Source organism: Numida meleagris, chromosome 7 (assembly GCF_002078875.1).
Source record: "Numida meleagris isolate 19003 breed g44 Domestic line chromosome 7, NumMel1.0, whole genome shotgun sequence".
Taxonomy (NCBI): Eukaryota; Metazoa; Chordata; class Aves; order Galliformes; family Numididae; genus Numida; species Numida meleagris.
The window spans coordinates 18,667,082-18,686,022 of record NC_034415.1 but is presented as its reverse complement, the minus strand read 5'-3'; the positions used below and the strand labels follow the sequence as shown (position 1 = coordinate 18,686,022).

At 39.3% G+C, this 18,941-nt stretch overlaps 2 protein-coding genes across 36 annotated transcripts in view; one reads left to right on the top strand and one right to left on the bottom strand.

The window, feature by feature from the left end:
* PTGFR (prostaglandin F receptor) overlaps positions 1-18,941 on the top strand; it is an 84,870-nt gene that overhangs the window by 63,704 nt on the left and 2,225 nt on the right. For 28 of the 35 annotated variants that reach the window (XM_021404865.1, XM_021404876.1, XM_021404866.1 and 25 more), the window contains one exon: positions 1,748-2,595. In XM_021404865.1, coding sequence (XP_021260540.1) covers positions 1,807-2,595 — 789 coding nt within the window. In that variant the 5' untranslated portion in view covers positions 1,748-1,806. The other 7 variants (XM_021404897.1, XM_021404893.1, XM_021404895.1 and 4 more) reach the window with 7 other exon arrangements.
* LOC110402668 (atherin-like) lies at positions 303-1,007 on the bottom strand. The gene has a single exon (XM_021405026.1). It carries the CDS (start codon positions 1,005-1,007, stop codon positions 303-305), a length of 705 nt encoding a protein of 234 aa, XP_021260701.1.

The window sequence follows — 18,941 nt, the reverse complement described above, 5'->3', positions numbered from 1 at the left end:
TGTTAGCACTGAGTGATCTGGTAGGTGCAAGGGGTGCATCTAGTGATGCGCACATCTGCATCCCATGCAGCATTCCCCGGGCTGCCCCTTCCTGAGCCCCCTCTCTACTGGGAAGGGGTGGTTGGGCAGAAGTGGTGAAAAGCAAAGGGACATTTGGCATTTAGCAGATGCGGGTCCTCGGTTGCCACAAGGGCTATGCAGCTGTGGATGCGACACCGTGGGCAGCAGCTCATCCTACGAAGTGATACTGCTGCCTGATGCTGCAATGCAATGAGGCAACGTGGCTCTTCCATTACCAGAGACTACTGTCTGCACGCAGGCAAAGCAAGGCAGCACCTGCTCTGGGCTGGCGTGCGAGGGATGCGTTCCTGCATCTCTCCCTGCTCCGGCCGGGGGGTTCGATTCCGCGCCACAGAGGTAGGGCGTGAGCTCAGGGTCTCCGAGGCCCGAATTCCCCATGCGGGCTGGGAAAAGGCGATCCTGGGCTGGGGCAGTTGCTGCACGCTCGCCCGGCGCACCACCGATATCGCCCTCGCAGGGGCCGGCAGCGGCAGGCGGAGAGGGAGGCCGGGAGGGAAGGCGGAGGCGGACGGGAGGCGGGCGGCGCCGGGCGGGCGCCGAGGGGAGGCAGCGGCTGCGGGCCGGGCGGCGGCAGCCGGCGGGGTACCGCGCTGCGCCGCCGCGCCTCTCCCCGGCGCCGCGGAACGGAGGTGAGCGGGGGGCGGCGGTGGCGGAGCCGCGGTGGCACTTGTGCCCGGCGTGGTGGGGCGCTCCGCCCCCGGCCGCGCCGCACTCTTAAGGGCGCTGCTCGGTTGCGCTTCCCCGCGGCCCCGCTGCCTTCCACGTGCCGGGTGCTCGGAGCCTTGCGGTGCAGAAGCTGCCGCGCTGGCAGCCCTGGGCAGGGAGGTGGGGAGGACGGTGCTCGGTCCGGGTGCGCGCCGGCCGCGCTCCCCGTCGGCGGTCCGTAACGCTTGCAGTACTGCTGGCGAGGGCTCAGCCGCTTTCATCGGATCTGTCTCAGTAACCGAGCTACTTCGCTGCCTCTTTGCGTTATGCGCTATTAGAGCCTAGTGGTGCTTTCTGCATGGGGAGTTTTTGCCATCAGGAATGTCCTGAGATGGGAGATAAAGTGTAGAGTAACTCGCAGAATTGGCTGCTCCGTAAGTGATCGCTTCAAGTCCAAGTTCAGGGAGGGTACAAATTTGCTGGAGGCTTCAGTGCCGGTTACGTTAAAGCTTTAAAACATCAGATTGTGAGAGGAGAATGACTTGGAAGATGTTGGGACATTGTTTTGAAAATAAGTGCTTAACAGTGAGGGAAGAAAAACTGTGTGATTATCATCTCAGAACATTCCCAATCCAGTATTCCACTTTTGCCTGCGTTCGGGTTGATGAAAACTTTCAGTCTAGGAGTATGTTACAAAAACATCTGTTTATATACATAGTTTAACTGCTAGAATATACTAATTTCTCTGATGAGATGTATGATTACGTATGTTCTATATTTTACTTGCAGAAAATATGAAGGTACTGTAGAGTGTATCTACATTGAATAATGCATGCAGATAATTACTTTATCCTGTGGCTGCTGCACTATAATGTGATGCCATATCATAGCACTCAGAGAACAGGAAAATTAGATTTGTACCACAGACTAACATTATGGGATTTCTGCTACAAATGTCATTTGAACAATGGTATGCTTTTTACACTGTGTATGTCTTATTATTATTATTTTTAAATTACAGATGCCTTCTGCTTGCAAGGCTACTGAAATGTGTTGAGTGCTGCTTCTCCTCTTCTAACCATGAACAGTTCCAAATCACCAGGGCTGGCTGGATTTGGAATAATAAAAAACACAACCTGCCACACAGAGAAGAAGATTTCCGTTTTTTTTTCAATAATCTTCATGACGGTGGGAATTCTGTCCAACAGTCTTGCAATAGCAATTCTCATGAAAGCGTATCAGAGATTTAGACAAAAGTCCAAAGCCTCATTTTTGCTTCTTGCTAGTGGCTTGGTCATCACCGATCTCTTTGGCCACCTCATCAATGGAGCCATTGCGGTGTTTGTGTATGCGTCGGACAAAGACTGGATTCGATTTAACCAGTCCAACATTCTTTGCAGTGTTTTTGGCATCTGCATGGTTTTCTTTGGTTTGTGCCCGCTCTTTCTGGGCAGCGTGATGGCTGTTGAACGTTGCATTGGAGTCACCAAGCCAATATTTCACTCCACAAAAATGACTTCTAAACATGTGAAAATGATGTTGACTATGGTATGTCTGTTTGCTGTTCTTATAGCTTTGCTGCCTATTCTTAGGTTTAGAGCCTATCAAATTCAAGCATCGAGGACCTGGTGCTTCTATAAAACAGAACATGTTGAGGACTGGGAAGACAGATTTTATCTCTTATTTTTTTCTTGCCTTGGGTTACTGGCCCTTGCTATTTCATTCTTGTGCAATGCTGTCACAGGAATTACCCTCTTAAGGGTCAAATTTAAAAGTCAACAAAGACAAGGCAGATCGCATCATTTTGAAATGATCATTCAGCTCTTGGCTATAATGTGTGTTTCTTGCATTTGCTGGAGTCCATTCCTGGTAAGAGCCTAATGTGTTTGCCAATTTATAATGCACATCACTGTCTAAACTTATACTTTTTATCTCCAGGTTTACAGGTGCTTTAGCTGCGATAACAGTTCCATTGGTATTTTAGTGTATTAATTTTGCAGCATGTTGCCCATGATGTATGTACATTTTCTTCTGTAGAAAAGTTACTAATTATTCTTCACCTCTGATCGTAAGTGAAGTACATGGAACAAATAAAATGCATAGGGACTGTGAAGGCTTCATTACAGGTGCTGTGAAGCAGACAGTGGTAGCAGAGGGTTGGTGGAATAATTTAAAACGAATATTGAACTTGTCCAAAAATTCAGTGAAATCTTGGACTGGCAATTCTATTTAGTCTGTACTGTGGTTCCTGTCAGTTTTTATTTATGCTAGCCTGTTCTTTGTTATTATTACAGTTTACTGCTACTTGCGAACTACGCTACAGAAGATAACAGTTAAGAACATAAAAATTCTCCATTCCATTAGCAGGGTATTAAGGGCTTTGCTTTGGAGTTATGAAAAAAAAAAACAGTGGTTGGCAGTAGGTTAATGTAAAAATTTGGTTCAGACCTGATCAAGCTGTGTCCGTAATCCAGACAGATCTCTAGCAAAGCTGCTCTGTGCACTTGGGGTTCTTTCTGAGCTGTGTGGGCTGTTACTTAGGGCTCCTTGCTAGTAAGTGCTGTGACTCTTCTGAAGCAGTCGGTGGTGCTCAGGGTACCGTGTGCTGTCAGTGAATGGTGTCATTGGAAATGGGATTATGATATAGCAAAGTATTTGATGGCTCCTGTGGTACAATGACTTTTTAAAGGTGTTTAATAATGTTAACCAAACCAAGGCTGTTTTAATTTTTTGCTAGGGTGAGAGAGGTTAAGTCACAAGTAGTATTAAAGCTCAATTTGTTTCCTAGGAACAGTGTCTGATAGTTTTTCTCTGACGTGAACAAGGAGTAAATTTGATTAGAGTTTACAAAAACAGAAATTTAAACCTGAGATCTGAATCAGATCCAGTCATATCTCATCTGCTCACTGGCTTTGGTATAGAGTGGAGGTACCTGAACTGCTTCTAAATTAGATTCCAACAGCTGCAGCAGCTGGGTACATCTGGCAGATAGCAGCCAATTAACCCACTGTCACAGATGTGAAGGAGGGTGTTGGGGTATGCCAATGCCTCACTGAAATGCACAAAAACTGTCGCCTGTGTTCAACCGTGACAGAATTTCCTCTGCTTCTCTACTGTTTTTTCTAGACTTGCTCTACAACATAGTTGAAATTCATGTTAGGTTTTGTCAGTGCCCCAGCCGCTGAATATGCAGCATAAAGTCATCAGAGCAGTCCAGCAAGCTCATGTAATGATCTTACTTCCAGTAACTCCCAACACTTCAAAAATTCATTTGAGACAAATGACAGAATAGTTTTAAGGGTTGGCTTTAATTTTCATGGGAAAACTATATTTTATCTTTCTCTGACATTTATTTTCATATAAAGTAACTTTCCTTAAAGGCTGCAGTTACTTTGTTTGTCAAAAGAGCTATAGGTATTTTTCATCAAAAAGAGATATTTCATTTATCCAGTGTTTGAAGGAACACTAAGTTGCAACTATTCTGTTTGCTCTTGGTAATTTTAGTGACTTCTAAAACCATTTTAAAAAATATTCACAATCTTTAACAAAATCACCGTGCTACTTTTCTTACAAGTATTGACCTTCATTTAGGTTGTAGTTTACAATGAATTATTATTATTCCAGCAGAATTTTTTTTTTCATAGCCTTTTTAGAGCGTGGTGGTCTCATCAGCTGGTGATATAGACCAGTGAATGGCTTCTTCCTTAATTTTGTACTTAGTAGTTTTTGAGAATGGGTTGCAGAGGGAGGTGATGCACAAGCAGTTCTTGTCTATTCATCAGGAGCTGTATAAATTTCATGATGCAAATCTCTCATGCTTTCTGTGCATTGCAAGCTCTCAATGCTTTGCTCCTATGTCGCTTCAACTGAAGTGCACCAAACTATCACCAAAGTTAGCCCATCAGTACGGAAAAGCGTTTTACACTATGGGCAAATAAATGTGAGAAATCAAAAGTTTAAAAAGTCAGTGTAAGATAGGATTTAGTTCTTGGAAGTAAGTTTCAAGAAAATGAACATTTAATGTGTTAGGCAGAGAGTTCAGGAAAGGCAACAAGACCTGGTCCTTGGTGTAGACTTAGCTACTGGGATTGCAGAATGTACATCAAAGTTAATTATCTGAATTACCAGCTTTCTCTTAGTTTTGAAAGCATTCTGCTCAGAAAAAACAAAGAGAATTGTAAGCACAGCGTTAATGTAGAGAGCTTTATTGGACAGCAGTGGAGTATGCAGACTGGGTGGAACAGTTTTGCTAAGAACATACTGCTATAGCGCTGCAACAAAGAGATCCGGAATTTATCAAGGTGTGTGATTTATGGTGAATTACTGATTCAAATCTACACTTGTATTTATCTGAAAACTCTCAGGGCTTTTAATTTGTGAAATTAATGGTTTAGATTCTATAAGTAGCATATACCTACATAAGTATATCTTGAAATAAATACATTCAGGCATCCATAAATTAAATTATTTTACAAAAAATCTAATTACATGTTTGCTTTGCATTCATTTGCTTGTTTAATTTTTTCGTAAGGTGAAATCTAGAAGTCAGTGTCAGTCTTTGAAACTGAGAATTTTACCCATGCCCTCTGACCTGTGGGATGTATACAATAAAATGTTTGAGAGTGACTCACCCCTGTCTAAACCAAAGCAATTAGAAACCAAACAAACATTTTGAAGAGAAGGCAGAAAAAGGCGATATAGTTTATGCTACATGTGTTTTGCAAGTATTAGAGCTGGGATTTATTCAAAGTGATTTGCCATCTGACGGGTTTACTTTGTTTATTTTTCTTGTGTTTTTAATCTAGTCTGGTGTTACATCAATTGTCATATATGTGTGGTTAACAAAAGTCTATCCAATATTGTTATCTGGTGCAGATTTGCTTTATTGCTGCATTTATATATATATATATATATATATGTATATATATTTCAATTGGAGTTATTTATTCAGTCACTGTCATTTGTTAAAATCTCCCTTAAATGGCATTAGACCCCAAATCACCGTTCACAGTGTCTGTTGTGGAACTGAGCTTGACTTATGCACAAAACAGGTGTGTATTATATTATAATACATAATATTATAATCTATCACCACCTCCATTTTAAGACACCTGGAGATCTGAAGCATTTTTCAGAAACAGAGCCCATGGTGTGGCTGGGACTGTTGGACAGGGACTTTCTTCTGATTTATTTTGTGAAGCTCTCTTTTTTTTCTTGTTTGCTCCTCAAAAATGGGCAGCTTTCTCAAGTTCTCTGCAACTGTGTAGGAATTCTTCCATAAGGGAGTGAGGGGAAGAAGGAATTTATCATTTAAGGAACGTTATTCCTTAAATTCCTCCATAATTCTTAAATACAGACAGCAAGGAATCTGTCAGCTGGAAGTTATCAACCTGCTTATTCCTTTGTGGGGAAACATTTATCTTCTGAGGAGCTGAAAGGGAGAGGAAACTGACACAAAAGAACAAGTGAAATTCATGACTTTTCCAATAATCTGTGTGGTCAGTGATTCACAGAGGCACATTTATTCTTACATCCAAATCATTTTGTTTTGTGATGGGTAATTCCAGGAATATATGTTCCAAAGATAGTAACATCAACTTCTATGTGTAATAAGTCATCTTTTTTCATCCTTGCTTGTCTTAAGATATGTGAAATTTGTTGGATAAATGTGGTCCCTAGGGCTTGGATTCTCAAAGCAAATAGCTGGGTTGGAGCGTTTTGTGACAAGCATAGCTGACAACATAAATTGTTTCATGAAGTTGGCCTGCCATGAAGCAGCTTGGCTTTGGAGCTATGTTCGTTTGAGCAGATCCTGACTTCAGTACATCAGGTTCTGTGGGTCTCAACAATTAGGCACATTTTAAATTCTATTTCTGTGGAAGCGAAGTGAACTTCCTGTAATTATGGACAAGAGGGGTTTATTTCACAGAGATTTGTCTACAGGAACAAATTATGATATGGAAAAAAGTCTAATCCTTTTCATGTGTGAAACATGTCTTAGCATGAAAAAAATACTGTTACATTTAAATTATTCTTAAGATCTTTTTTTCCATGCAGTTATCTGAATCTTGTCATTCTGGTTTCACCTCCCCTCTGATGCAGAAAATAGCCACTTCTTCTGTTTTGGTTTTTTGTTGTTGTTTTGCTTGTTTGTTGAAAAGAACTCTGCTATTTATTTCTTATAATTAAATCCACTCTTGTTCAGCTGCTATTTTTGCTACCTTGGTTAATTTCTAGCAGTCAGTTCTCATGTCGTCTCTTCTCTTTCCAATTTGTTATTCTAATTGTGTCTAAACTCTGACTTGGTGTCCTCTGATTGTTGAATGCAACGAGGCTCAATGGTTGTTTTTTGTGCATCTAGGGCTGCACTTAGCTTCCAGTTTGCTGAATCAGTCCAACCTGGAATTCTGGTCTTAGTGGTCCTCCAGTGGACACGCTGCTGTGGGAGGCGAGAAGGGCAGTGCTGTGCTGATGGGGCTGCTCTCAGTGCAATATCCTTACCCTGGCTTCTGCCCCAGTTGTTTCAGTGGATATTTCAGGTGCTGAGGCAAGCTCACAGTTGGTACGTGATAAAGGAAGTTGGTGGATTGTAGTCTTTACTGTAACTAAATTCTGGGCCATGTTGTTGCATATTGTACAAGGCACTTTTCTGTACAAGGCAATCCTTTGTGCATCTCATTTTCATGTTTTTGTATGTGTACTCATGTATATACGTGCACAACAACACTTAGTCAGGAGTTTACACTCAAGTTGCACTTGAAGAGTCTTAGTGTATTTTTTATAAGCTGTCTGAACTTCCTTTATACTAATGTATGCTTATATGTGTAGTGGGGATCATTTATATGGGCTCATTGCTTTACTAGAGCTGTTTGTTTGCCTTTAAATTTTGTTGGTTGTATTGTCACTAGAACAGAATAATTACTTAAAAGTTCTCTTGTGCTCTCTGGCGGGTGATTTTCATAGTTGGAAAATATGGCAGACACAAGTCCCAGGATGCCAGTCCACATCTCACCAGTGGGGCCCTTGTAGCTGAATGCAGGGCAGCCTCCGTGGCTCTCCTGAGTGACTGCTTGGCCACAGCCACTGTTGACAGATGTTGCCAGTCAAAGCTGCAGCCAGCATGAGGTTGCTTGCTGCACAGGCACTGTGAATTTTAGAATCATGGACTTAGGTTGGAAGGGACCTTAAAGGCCATTTCCAACCCCCTGCTGATTATGGCTCTATCTCTAGAGTGAAGCATCAATACAGCAGTGGTTATGGTCTGCTGTAGGTTGTTATTTCTTCTCCAGAACTTTCTACCTTAGAAGTGGTCAGAGCAGGAGCAACATTTCACTGAATAAAATACTTCCTGATTTCCTCTGGGGAAGAAACATTTTCTTGTATGAGTTTGGAGGTCTTTCAAGCCTGCAAAGGCTTTCAATTTCCCTAATATCACAGACTTTTGTTACTTGCCAAGTTTAACACTGCGCAAATTCGGTTACTATTCTATCTTGAGTTCCTCTCAATGAGTTGCTGATATTCAAGGTTACATTGTCGAAGTGTTTCTGTGCCATTCCTAATATTCACTATAGGCCAAAAGATATTGTGGAATAAATTGCTGACTTTAGAGATTAATAAGATTGAGAGGAAAGGAACACTGATTTTGGATGAGTAATGCTCAAGTAAGTAAGCTCACCTAAAATAATACTGAATTTCAAAGATACTCTCTTAGTGTTCAGAATCATTCTGTTCCTCTTTTCACCTTTTGCAGTATGTAGAGCTCTTAATGTCTTTGCCTTTCTGAGAATTATGATTCATTTTTTAAAAATGTTTTTAACTGTGGGCCAGGGCTTAGTTTATCATAGACTACTTAGAAAGTCTCTATTAAATGTGGCTGTTTGTAATGTAAATGTAAATGTTTGCCTCCCTCTCACAGAAGCCAGGCAGTTGAGCAGCTCTCAACAGTAAAGAAGAAGAAATGAACAGTAGTCAGAGTATTGTCCTGTGGTAGGGATGGGAACCAGGAAAGAAAGAAGATCTGTGGCTGACAGGTTGTCTACTACCAGTAAAGATTTTGGAAGAAGCATAATTATAGTTTTTGTTATTTATTTTTACTTGTGCTGTTTGGAAAAACTTATGTAAAGCCTTTTTCTGAAAATGCAGTGCCATCAGGATGCAATGAGGTTACTTTGCTTTGGAGAGATAAAGTAGGGAAGGCAGAATTCCAACCACATAAAAACACTGCCTTTTCAAAATAATGTGGTACTGTTTTTATTTCAAAATTACTTGCCACTTGATTTTTAAATTTGAATTTTATATACAAAATTAAACCATACTAGTCTATAATAATATAAACAATATTTAATTCCAGATCGATGTCAATGGCTATCATAGAAAATTTTGATTTTTTTTTTTCAGTTTTGAAGTTGCCATTCAAATTCTGAAAACCTAAACCAAGTTACTATTCTTAACCTCACCTCCTTTATTCTATTGGTATGCTGTGATAGATGTAGAAAGTTTGAGGTACTTTCCAATTTTGTTCGATATGAGTGGATTCTCTGTTTCCTAGGTATGACACTTATTCAGGCCTTTCTTGCTAGAAAATATCGTGCACTGCATAACCGTTTTTGGAAAATGTTATACACTGCATAACCATTTTTGGATTGTTATTTTAGGAAAGATCTTTTTTCTGACTATCAGAAGCCTTTAAATGGTAAACTTGTTGTGGAAAAGTCTCTGGGACAAGTGCAATCACATGGAGTAACTCCAGAAACTCACCAGGTTTCACAGGACAGAATTCTATGTGCAGTACACATTCGTATATTTTGTAAGATAATAATTGTGTTATTTTGTTAATACCATTCTTAGGTGTTTTTTTTCATAGTGATTATAAATATTTTTTAGTAGAAGTTACTTATCTCAGTAGTGCAGAATTTGTTAATGTCTGAGGGAATACATTGTTTGGTTCCACCTCTGGGAAATAGGCTGTTTAGCTTTAAAATAGAGCAATTCTAATTCAGTTCTTTTCATTCTTGTTTCATCTTGTTTTTAGGACTTAAATTTTACATTAAAATAATCAGAAGTTGTGGAATTACAGCTGTTTACTTGGGTTATAAACTCCCTCAGGAAGGAGAGGTTCTTATTATTGTATGCATGTACAGTGTTGAGCAGAACAGGAGCACAACACCATGCTGGGATCTGTGAATGCTGCTCTTAAAATCATAACGATTAGGTAGCAGAACATTGCCAAAATGCTTTACACAAGCAGTTACAGTGAAATTTTGGTAAATGCAGTTTATTTTTTCAGATTCATTCACATTTTGGATGAGATGAAGTGGCTGAGGAGGTGAACCTGAGCTGTGCTATAGTCAATACAATACCTCTTGCTGAAGGATTCTTCTTATCGACTACACAGATAGAGCAGAAGAGAGGTGGAGAGTAAACTTTTTTTGGGAGCTCCTTTTAATGAGCTGTGTGAAGACATGTGTGTGTCAAACTGGATGTTTCAGCACTGGAGCTGTTTCTGCATGATTGTCTACAGGAGGCTGAATTGTGCCTCGATAGTAAACTCACAGAAACCAAAGATTACTTTCTCATTGGAGAACCAGAAGTTAATGTCTGATCTCCAGCTGCTTGCCATCTCAGACCTGTGTGCTCCCAGCACTCCCATCTACCTCACTGCATGGAATGGTGTGAAAACAGTCCATGCAAATGATAGCAATTTGTTTTAGGATTTACAGTATGTTAGTGTGTTAGAAATAAAAGTGAATCTACGTAGTAGTCACTTATGTTTACCAGGAGTGTGGGTTTGCAGAAGTACTGAGAAATAAATCAGTCTTAAGTGGAGATTTAATTTTTAGTTCCCTCTCCACCTAAAAGGTCATCCAACTGCACAGAAGCTCCTTTTAATTTATTTGCCAACATTAGAAATAAAAATATTTTAAATTAAATATTCCAATTTTGTAAATGTAATATAAATTTATTAGCCCTGGTAGTTCAGTTCATAGCTTCTGAGTGCACTTCTTCCAAGTGATATATAGAATAAGTTGCTTTAATAAGGGAACACTTCACACCTTCCTTTGTCTCCAGCCAGATCTGTAAATACAGCAAATCAGATAGCATGAGGTCATGAAGTAACTAGTATTCCAGTCCGTATTTAAAAAAGATCTAATTTTTCTTTACTGTATAGCTGTATGTATGGTAAACATAAACACACATGAAATATAACTACAAATTAACATTTTTTTTCCTATGCTCATGTAATCAGCACTATAGTTTCATTGAACATTAAATAGGAGGTCTGACTCCTTTGATAGACAATAGGTTCATTACTTTTTTAGACCTGTCATTACTTGAGGCCTTGTGGACATCCTCACACATCAGTGCTATCTGCATTCTAGAAGAGATGAAGAGGCTATTATTTGTCATGACATACTCAGGGTAGAATTCTTCTCCCTTTTTTTCCTGCTTCTACTGTGCATGGGTATCTCTCATTTCAGTTGTATCTGCCTTGAAAGTCTTTGAAAGCCTTTATATATGTGCCATTTCTCTGAAATCAAGGAGTAATCGGTCCAAGGAGTCCTTGGAGAATTCAGCCTAATTCTTGGATTATTATGCAGATGTAACAAGTCTGAGAGAATGACAAACATGACAACCAGCAGTTCCTGCAACCTTTATAGAATTACATTTTTTGCTCTTGAAGAAGTAAGTGAGAGGTTTGCCTCTGGTTGGTAGTGGGTGCTGAATCTGTATTGCATCTTTCCTCTTACGTGTAAATCCAGTGGAGGATAACTTTAGTAATGAAGCAGCATGAATGTAATGGTATTTGGAAAGGCAGTCTACTTCTAAGACATTCGTTTGATCTCTTGCATAACAGTAGTTAAATGCTGAATTCATTGTATAGATATGGACCTTTGCAGCTCCTTTCTCCCAGATTGTCTGTATATTGCCTCTTTTTACTCTATTCTCATAGTTGTCTCCTTCCTCCTAGTGTTATGTGTTTGTTGTGATTCTTTATTTGGCCATTTGTATTAGTCAGTGAAATTCTGTTGCTTCTGTGTAAATCAGTGAGAGTCATCAGTTAAAAATGTGATTATTTTCCAAGTGACTGTGAAAGCGTGCAAGCAAATCCAATACAAAAGAAGTGATATGCTAATTTCTGGCTATGAAGGTTTTCCCAACTGTCTCTCTTGGAAGAGTGGACGGATCCTTAATATGTCTAGTTCTTACATCTTCAAATACTTATTTTGCTATATTGTGTTTCTCAGGATGGTCCTTATTATAAATATTGTTTTCTGGTCCTGACAGATCTCACAGTTGTCTTTAAAGTTTCAGCATTGCTGGGTAAAAAACATTTACATTTTATCTGTAATATTAATTTTCTGTACAAAAGATTTTTGTCATATGCCTTGTTAGGCAGTAATGCAGTCTATGTACTTTCAGTATGAAGTGAGTCATATGCTGTTTTCAGTGCTAAACTCTTCTTTATCCATATCCATTGTTCTTTCAGTTCAGATAAGTTAATCAATTAAGCTGCTAGAGTAATTAAATTGTCAGCTAGCTGAACAAAAGTATGTGTAATTTTGAGGGGGAGAAGAGGATGAAGGGAAAAAAGATTTCAATCCAAGTTTGAAATATCTAGATTCTTTTGGAGAAACAAAGAGAAGCAACCTGGAATATTTTGTTCAAGCCCAAGCTGAGTGTAGGTTACTGTAGGTACTCTTGGAAAGCTGACAGAAAATAAAAGCTCTGGTTTTGGTTAATGTTTGCTAGCATATGCACACCAAAAACCCTTCTTTTTGCAGGGCTTACTTCATAATTGCATTTCTGCCTTATAGAGAGCATGATAATGCCAGAGGCAGTTAAAATATAAATGGTGAGTATAATGCTATGGCACTCTACATTTTGTTCAGTAATTTTGATAAATTCTTGCATACATAAAAATGTCATTTCAAATGATGCTTCTAAATGTTTGTTCAGAAAGCATATTGCCATGCATAAACATTTCGTCTGGAGCTGTAAAAACACAGATGGTGAAAATATCCCCCTGGCTCTAATGGCACAGTAGTAGAGTGCAATAGACTAAGTCCTCTGCAGAACTGAGCCTGCTTGAGGAGAGCAGAAAGTCCAGAAGAACTGAATGACCTCAGTGAGGAGCAGTTATGTGGCAAGGTCAGGTGGAGCTGAGCTGCTGGACGTCAAACATCCAATGTCCTGGCTGCAGTGTTGTCTGTATGCTGCCAGTCTGTGGTCCTTTGGTGTTTAGTTGCAGTGAGTTCTGACCTACCAATTTTCAGGGGTAGTTTTGATCTTGCCAGAAGGAGAGATACATTCATGAAGCAGTGTCACTGACTTTTGAAGAATTACCTGATGATAGAATCAACTGAGTTTGAGAAAGAAAGATTTGAAATTATATTCACTGACTTCATACAAAATGTTGCGTTTTCCTGTTTCGCAGAATGACAGAATCATGGGGGTTGGAAGGGACCTCTGGAGATCATCTAATCTGAATCCCACTGCTAAAGCAGATTCTGAGCTCTGAGTATCTTCTCCATTACAATACCTAAAAGGCTTACATATCTCCATGTTAGAGGTGGTAAATGTGGAGCATGCAGAGGCTAAGTAAACTGCCACAGAAGGTTTTGCAACCTCAGCTACCTCTGGTCCAAATCTTTTCAGATTCTGTCTCCTCCTTATTTGTGTCCTGTCTTTCCCATAGAGGATTGTGACTCTGACAGGGCAGATATCTTGGACTGTGTTTAGTGGAATACTAAGTAAACATGAATGGTTAAGGATGTGTAACATGGCAGGTAGGTGTCACCTTTCTTGACTTATGTGTGGTAGACTGGAAATTGATTTCAGGAGGCAGATGCAGATTTTCCCCAACTGAATAGTGAACCAGTGGATCCATTATTAATTTTAAATGATGTTATATTTTTTCACAGAAGTATACATGGCAGAAAAGGAGAATCCCTTATTTCACTTCTGCTTGCAAAGAGCTGATCCTGCAAAACATTACACATGGAGGCATTATGTATCCTGTTAAAAGTATCCACTAGACTTTGATCTGGAGGAAAACATGCTGATGCATTTTGTGTTATCCTTTTAAATAACATTAAAAAAAAATTGCTATGCTTGGTTAAAATATTCTTGCTTGGCCAAATGATTATCTGGTATATAAAATTTGAATGCATAGTTCACACTTTTATTTGAAAAGGGAAGGGAATACATTTGGGGAAAGACATGTTGCATATGTATAACGTGAAAAATTTAATGTGCTGTAAGTAGTACAGTGTATGTGCTTACATGGTGACTGCAGAAGTGCTGCACTAAATGATATTTTTCCTGGAAGCTGTTGCTTTTAAACTGACTTATACAAAAACAAATAGAAAATAAAATGAAGCTTACCCAGCTTTGTTGCAACAAATACTCAGTTTATATGCTGCAGTATTTACGAAACTATATTTGCAATCTGCTGTCAGCGTTTCTTCTTGCTGTTTTTAGGCGATACAAAATTGTACATCAAATGTGCATGGAATTTTTATCTCCTACTCTCTCTCTCTCCCCCTCCTTTGCATGTATTTTCTTAGTTTGTCTTTAGAGAACATTATAAATTATTATCTTTTAATCAAATCTTACCTACAGTAAACTGCTACTTCTTTGAAGTGTATTTGGATACTGGAAGTTCCAAAAACTTCCAGAAGTTAAAAATAATGAAATAGATATATTCTTTGTATCCGTAGAGAGCAACACAGTCCATAGAATACTACTGTGTATCCAGTGTGGTTTAGGAGGAGGGGATTTGCACCTCTGGATTCAACACGGGCATCTAGGACAGTGACAAAATATAAGTACTCTGCAAATACTGAAAAAAACATGGACTTCCTTAACCTTGATGGAAATTCTCATAAATGCTTCCAGTGGAATCCTAAAGAAGAGGTTTAGGAAGGTCTGTAAGGTTCCTACAAAGAAATGGAGACTAAAGGCTGACCTACAGGGGAAGAGAATTTCTATATTTGTTTACAAACAATGGAATTTGCCTGTCTGCTCTGCTTTCCATGCCAGTCTTTTGGTGACAGTCTTTTATCCAGTTTCCTGAAGTCAAGGATAGAATCTGTTTTTAGAGTTTATGAGCTAAAATGCATCAAAGTAGTACTAGAGTTTGCCTTATCTCCTAACTAGCTTTAAAGTCTGCTTCTTGTTTTGACTGGCTGTCCTTCAGTCCTAACAGGAATGTATCTGATCAGAACTGCCATGTAGCTTGTTAGTTATTCTCATCTAATTGAGATCCAATTGGAAGGGAAATTAAAGACATGCTGTTTATATTTGGAGTGTGGTGTGAAGCTCTGGAGCTAGCTGCTTCTGCTGCTTTTTTTCCCCAGTTTTCTTGCACTGAGCTCCGTACCAAAGGGAAATGACAATTCTCTAATGCTAAATGCAAGATGCAGTTGCAGAAGTCAACAATTCCAAAATGTTTTTAAAACTTTTTCATGTGACATTTTGGATCTTGAAAAGTAAGCTTTATTTGTAGCAAAACCTAAAATTGGAAAAAAATAATGGAGAAGTTTAATGCATTGTGTCAAGTTTGTGCTTGACACAAGTTTGGACTTGTCTGTATTTACTTTGGGGTTCAGGGAGCTCTTGGGTCTTAACTTAAACCAGCAAGAACTAATATGATTCAGAGAAACTTTGTTTAGAAAGTCAGAGTTTTTCACTAATGCTTTTAGAGTTATTTTCCTAAAGAATGTTTGAATTGTATTGGTTATATCAAGTAATACTTTCCTTTTTTTCATAAGCCAGGGAGACATATTACAGCTGTATCTGTATAAGCATTGTGTAACTCAGCAAAATACTGTTTGGACTTTCACATTACTAAATATGTTAGAAAATGTCATGAGTTACATTTCTTATTTACCAGCTGGGGATTAATTTTTTGAGTCATGCTGCTGAATCTGCATGGCTATTAAAATCGGTTGTTGAGATCAAAGGCAACCAGATAGGATGCAGTCATGTTTTGTTTCCTTCTTCCTCACTTGTGTACTACTGGCTACAGGCAACAGAATTCCTTAATCATATTAACCTGATAGACCTGGAGGAAAGGAAAAAAGCACATTGTTCTTTGAATTGGTTTCTCAGCTTGGGCCTAATTATTGAGCAGTATTAGCCAAATAAGAAGAAAAGTGACACTTCTGTGCCTTCAGAGGAGGTCTTGCTCCCGTAAGTCAGCATGGTAGCAAGCTCTGGTTCCAGTTCCTGAGCTAGAGACTCATGCCAGTTGTGACATGACTTTCTCACACCTATGGAGCAAAAACAGACTGGGTGTTTTGACTGAATGAAAAACTTCAAGGGATGGTAGTGCATGACACCTTTTAACTGTTTACAGTTTCAAAATGGTTTGAATTTAAAATTAAATAAGGATGAATATTGAAGTGTGATAGTAATAATTTATAACGAACTTAGCCCATGTTCTCCTCTTTGTCCTCTCTTGTTCTGCAGTTGGTTTCATTTGCCTGAAGCCTTCCTACATGTTGTCTCAGGTACAAAAGAGCTCCCACAGCAGTGCAGGTTGTTTGGAGGAGTGGATCTATTTCAGTTCATACCTAGAGACGATATTATGGTGCCATCTCTGCCGCTGCTGCTACTCTGCCAGATGTGTTTAGGATAAAAAATACTTAGGATTATGCTGTGCTTGGAGCTGGACTGAGATTTTGTCTTACTCCAGGCCTATGTAGAATTCTCAGCCTTGCAGATCTTCAAAAAGTTGATATATTGCTTTATGGTGGTTTTAGTTATAAAAAAAAAAAGAAAAATAGTTTCTTATTTCTGAATAACACTCCCAGATAATTTAAGAAAATTCATATTTTAAGAAATACAATTTGTAGATAAAATTTTATCTCAATACTTCCAGTACTGGGATTCACAGCTGACGTGCTTAAGCATTTAACTATGTGCACAAGCTGTATCTTCTATTTGCTACTTGTACTCAAATACATTATTCTGTGTACATCCAGTATACAAAAGACATAACTTAAATATTCCAGATGAAGCTTATCCAAGTACCAGAATCCATAAAATTATGCATCACATTTCCTGATTGTTAGATAGCACTTTAACGGCATCCATAATCCAGACAGACTTACTTAGTGTTTAGGCAGCAAGTTGAACAACAAACGAGTTTATTCACTTAGAGATTATTAATACTAAATAGAAAGGAATCTCTCAAGTTTTCTTGATATGTAAGAAAATGATAGTTTTTCAAAATACAGATGCAGCTACTCTTCTTAAGTGGCCACCTCTGCTGCCACTTTTTCTGGGCATAGAATTAATTTGGATTTGGCATTTATTAACTTTTCAGAATGAGAGAGAAAAACAAATGGAATTTTGAAGTCCTCACAGAAACATCTAGATGTAAATTAGGAAGCTGTATATCTGTATTAAGCCAAACATGCTATATATCAGATAAGGATGTTAGTCTGAACTCTGATGCCGCTGTCTTTTGCTGCCCAGTTCTACTACCATGAGTAAGGAGTACTCCATCTGAATTTGGCTTGTGGTATCGGACCTCTAATAAATAAAATGTTGGACTGCCCTGAGAAAACATCCCATGCAAAAGTCAAAGGACTTGTCTAAGTTTGGGTGGGCTGTTGATGTCAGAGAGGAATGCACCCAACAGTTGTGGGGTGAAAGGCAGATTCAGTAAACTGACTTGTAGCTATTTGTGTTGGCACGGTGCTCAGACATTCCTCCCCCTCCTCTCACTGGTTCCCAGCTGTGCCTCTGCCAGTCTTACCAGCTTCCCTAGGAATGTTCCTGTGGGCTCTCCTCTCTGCTCCCACAGTTGTCTATGCAGAAACGCTTAACCAAATGCCTAACCAAGAAAGTACAGTCTCCTCTTGTGCATTCACTCTGCTTCCCTATGGAAATTATTCTCCAGATGTGGTGACCTGCAAGATACAGACTGAGCCTAGCAGTACTGAGAATTATCTTAAAGAAGTGAAATGGGTTTGCTGGAATCTTGAGCAGTAGCTTTTTTCTCTTCATTCATTTTTTTTTGTATTCTTCTTCTTCTTTTTTTTTTTTTTACAATGTATCTGTGAAAATAGGACATTGTACTTGTACAGACTGACCCTACCTCTCATCACTCAATAAATCAGTGTACTCATAGCATCAGTTGCAAAATATCTCGTTTCTTAGTTACTTAACTGTATCACTTTAAATGCTTTGGAACTGAAAGCCGTACAGTGTTTCATCTTTCTACCAAAAAAGTCTTCATGTGCTTTTAACATTAATAATAGAGAGAGATAATTTACCATTCTCTGGCACATTCCTGGCTTTCCACAGTCGGGCTTTCTTCACACAGGAACTCAGGTTACAAAACCTCAGTGGCAGAAAGCCTACAGAGGTCTCTGCAGGGCAGGAGCCCCAACAATGTGGGCTGGTGATTCAGTGCATAGGCTGCAGCCCTACAAGACTGGAGGCCAGCCACAGTTTACAGAGCTGTGTTGGGCTTGTGTGCCCATTGGGTATCCTCTGCCAGAGGTAATCTTGCTGCGCTGGACTGAGAAACTAAATGTTGGTGAATGACTGTGAAAAAGTAAATACTCTTTGTAAAATTATTCTGATCTAATGGTGTCCTCTATCCATTAAAAAATGCAGCCCTGGAATAATCGAGTCATGCTTTGATAGCTTAGATTCTGGCTAATTGCTATGAGAGTGGAGTTGGTCTCTTCTCACTGGTGACAGGTGATGGGACAAGGGGAAATGGCCTCAAGTTGCACCAGGGGAGGCTTAGGTTGGATATCAGGAAAAACTTATATACAGAAAGGGTTGTTAAGCACTGGAATGGGCTCCTCATGGAGGTGGTTGAGTCACCATCACTGAATGTGTTTAAAAACTGTTTGGATGTGGTGCTCAGGGACGTGATCTAGTAGTAGGTTGTTAGGGTAGTATGGTTAGGTTGCAGTTAGACTTGATGATCTTGAAGGTTTTTTCCAACCTGAGCTATTCTATGATTCTATGAAATTAGTTCCTGTTTCTGGAGGCTTTTCTCTGTCTGGTCACCATCATCCATTTAAGTTTCAGCAGAAGTAGTTCAGCAGAAACGTGTTCATCCTTTCTAAGACAGGAGAGAATTTCTAGAACAATAACTGTTACATGCACAAAAATATTAACTTTGGAATGGAAATGCACTGATGCTGTGAAGATGCAATGCTTAATGACACTGTTGAAATGATTTC

Coding starts and splice junctions, on each gene's coding strand:
- LOC110402668 (XM_021405026.1), bottom strand. CDS start 1,007: ATGAAAGCGGCTGAGCCCTCGCCAGCAGTACTGCAAGCGTTACGGACC.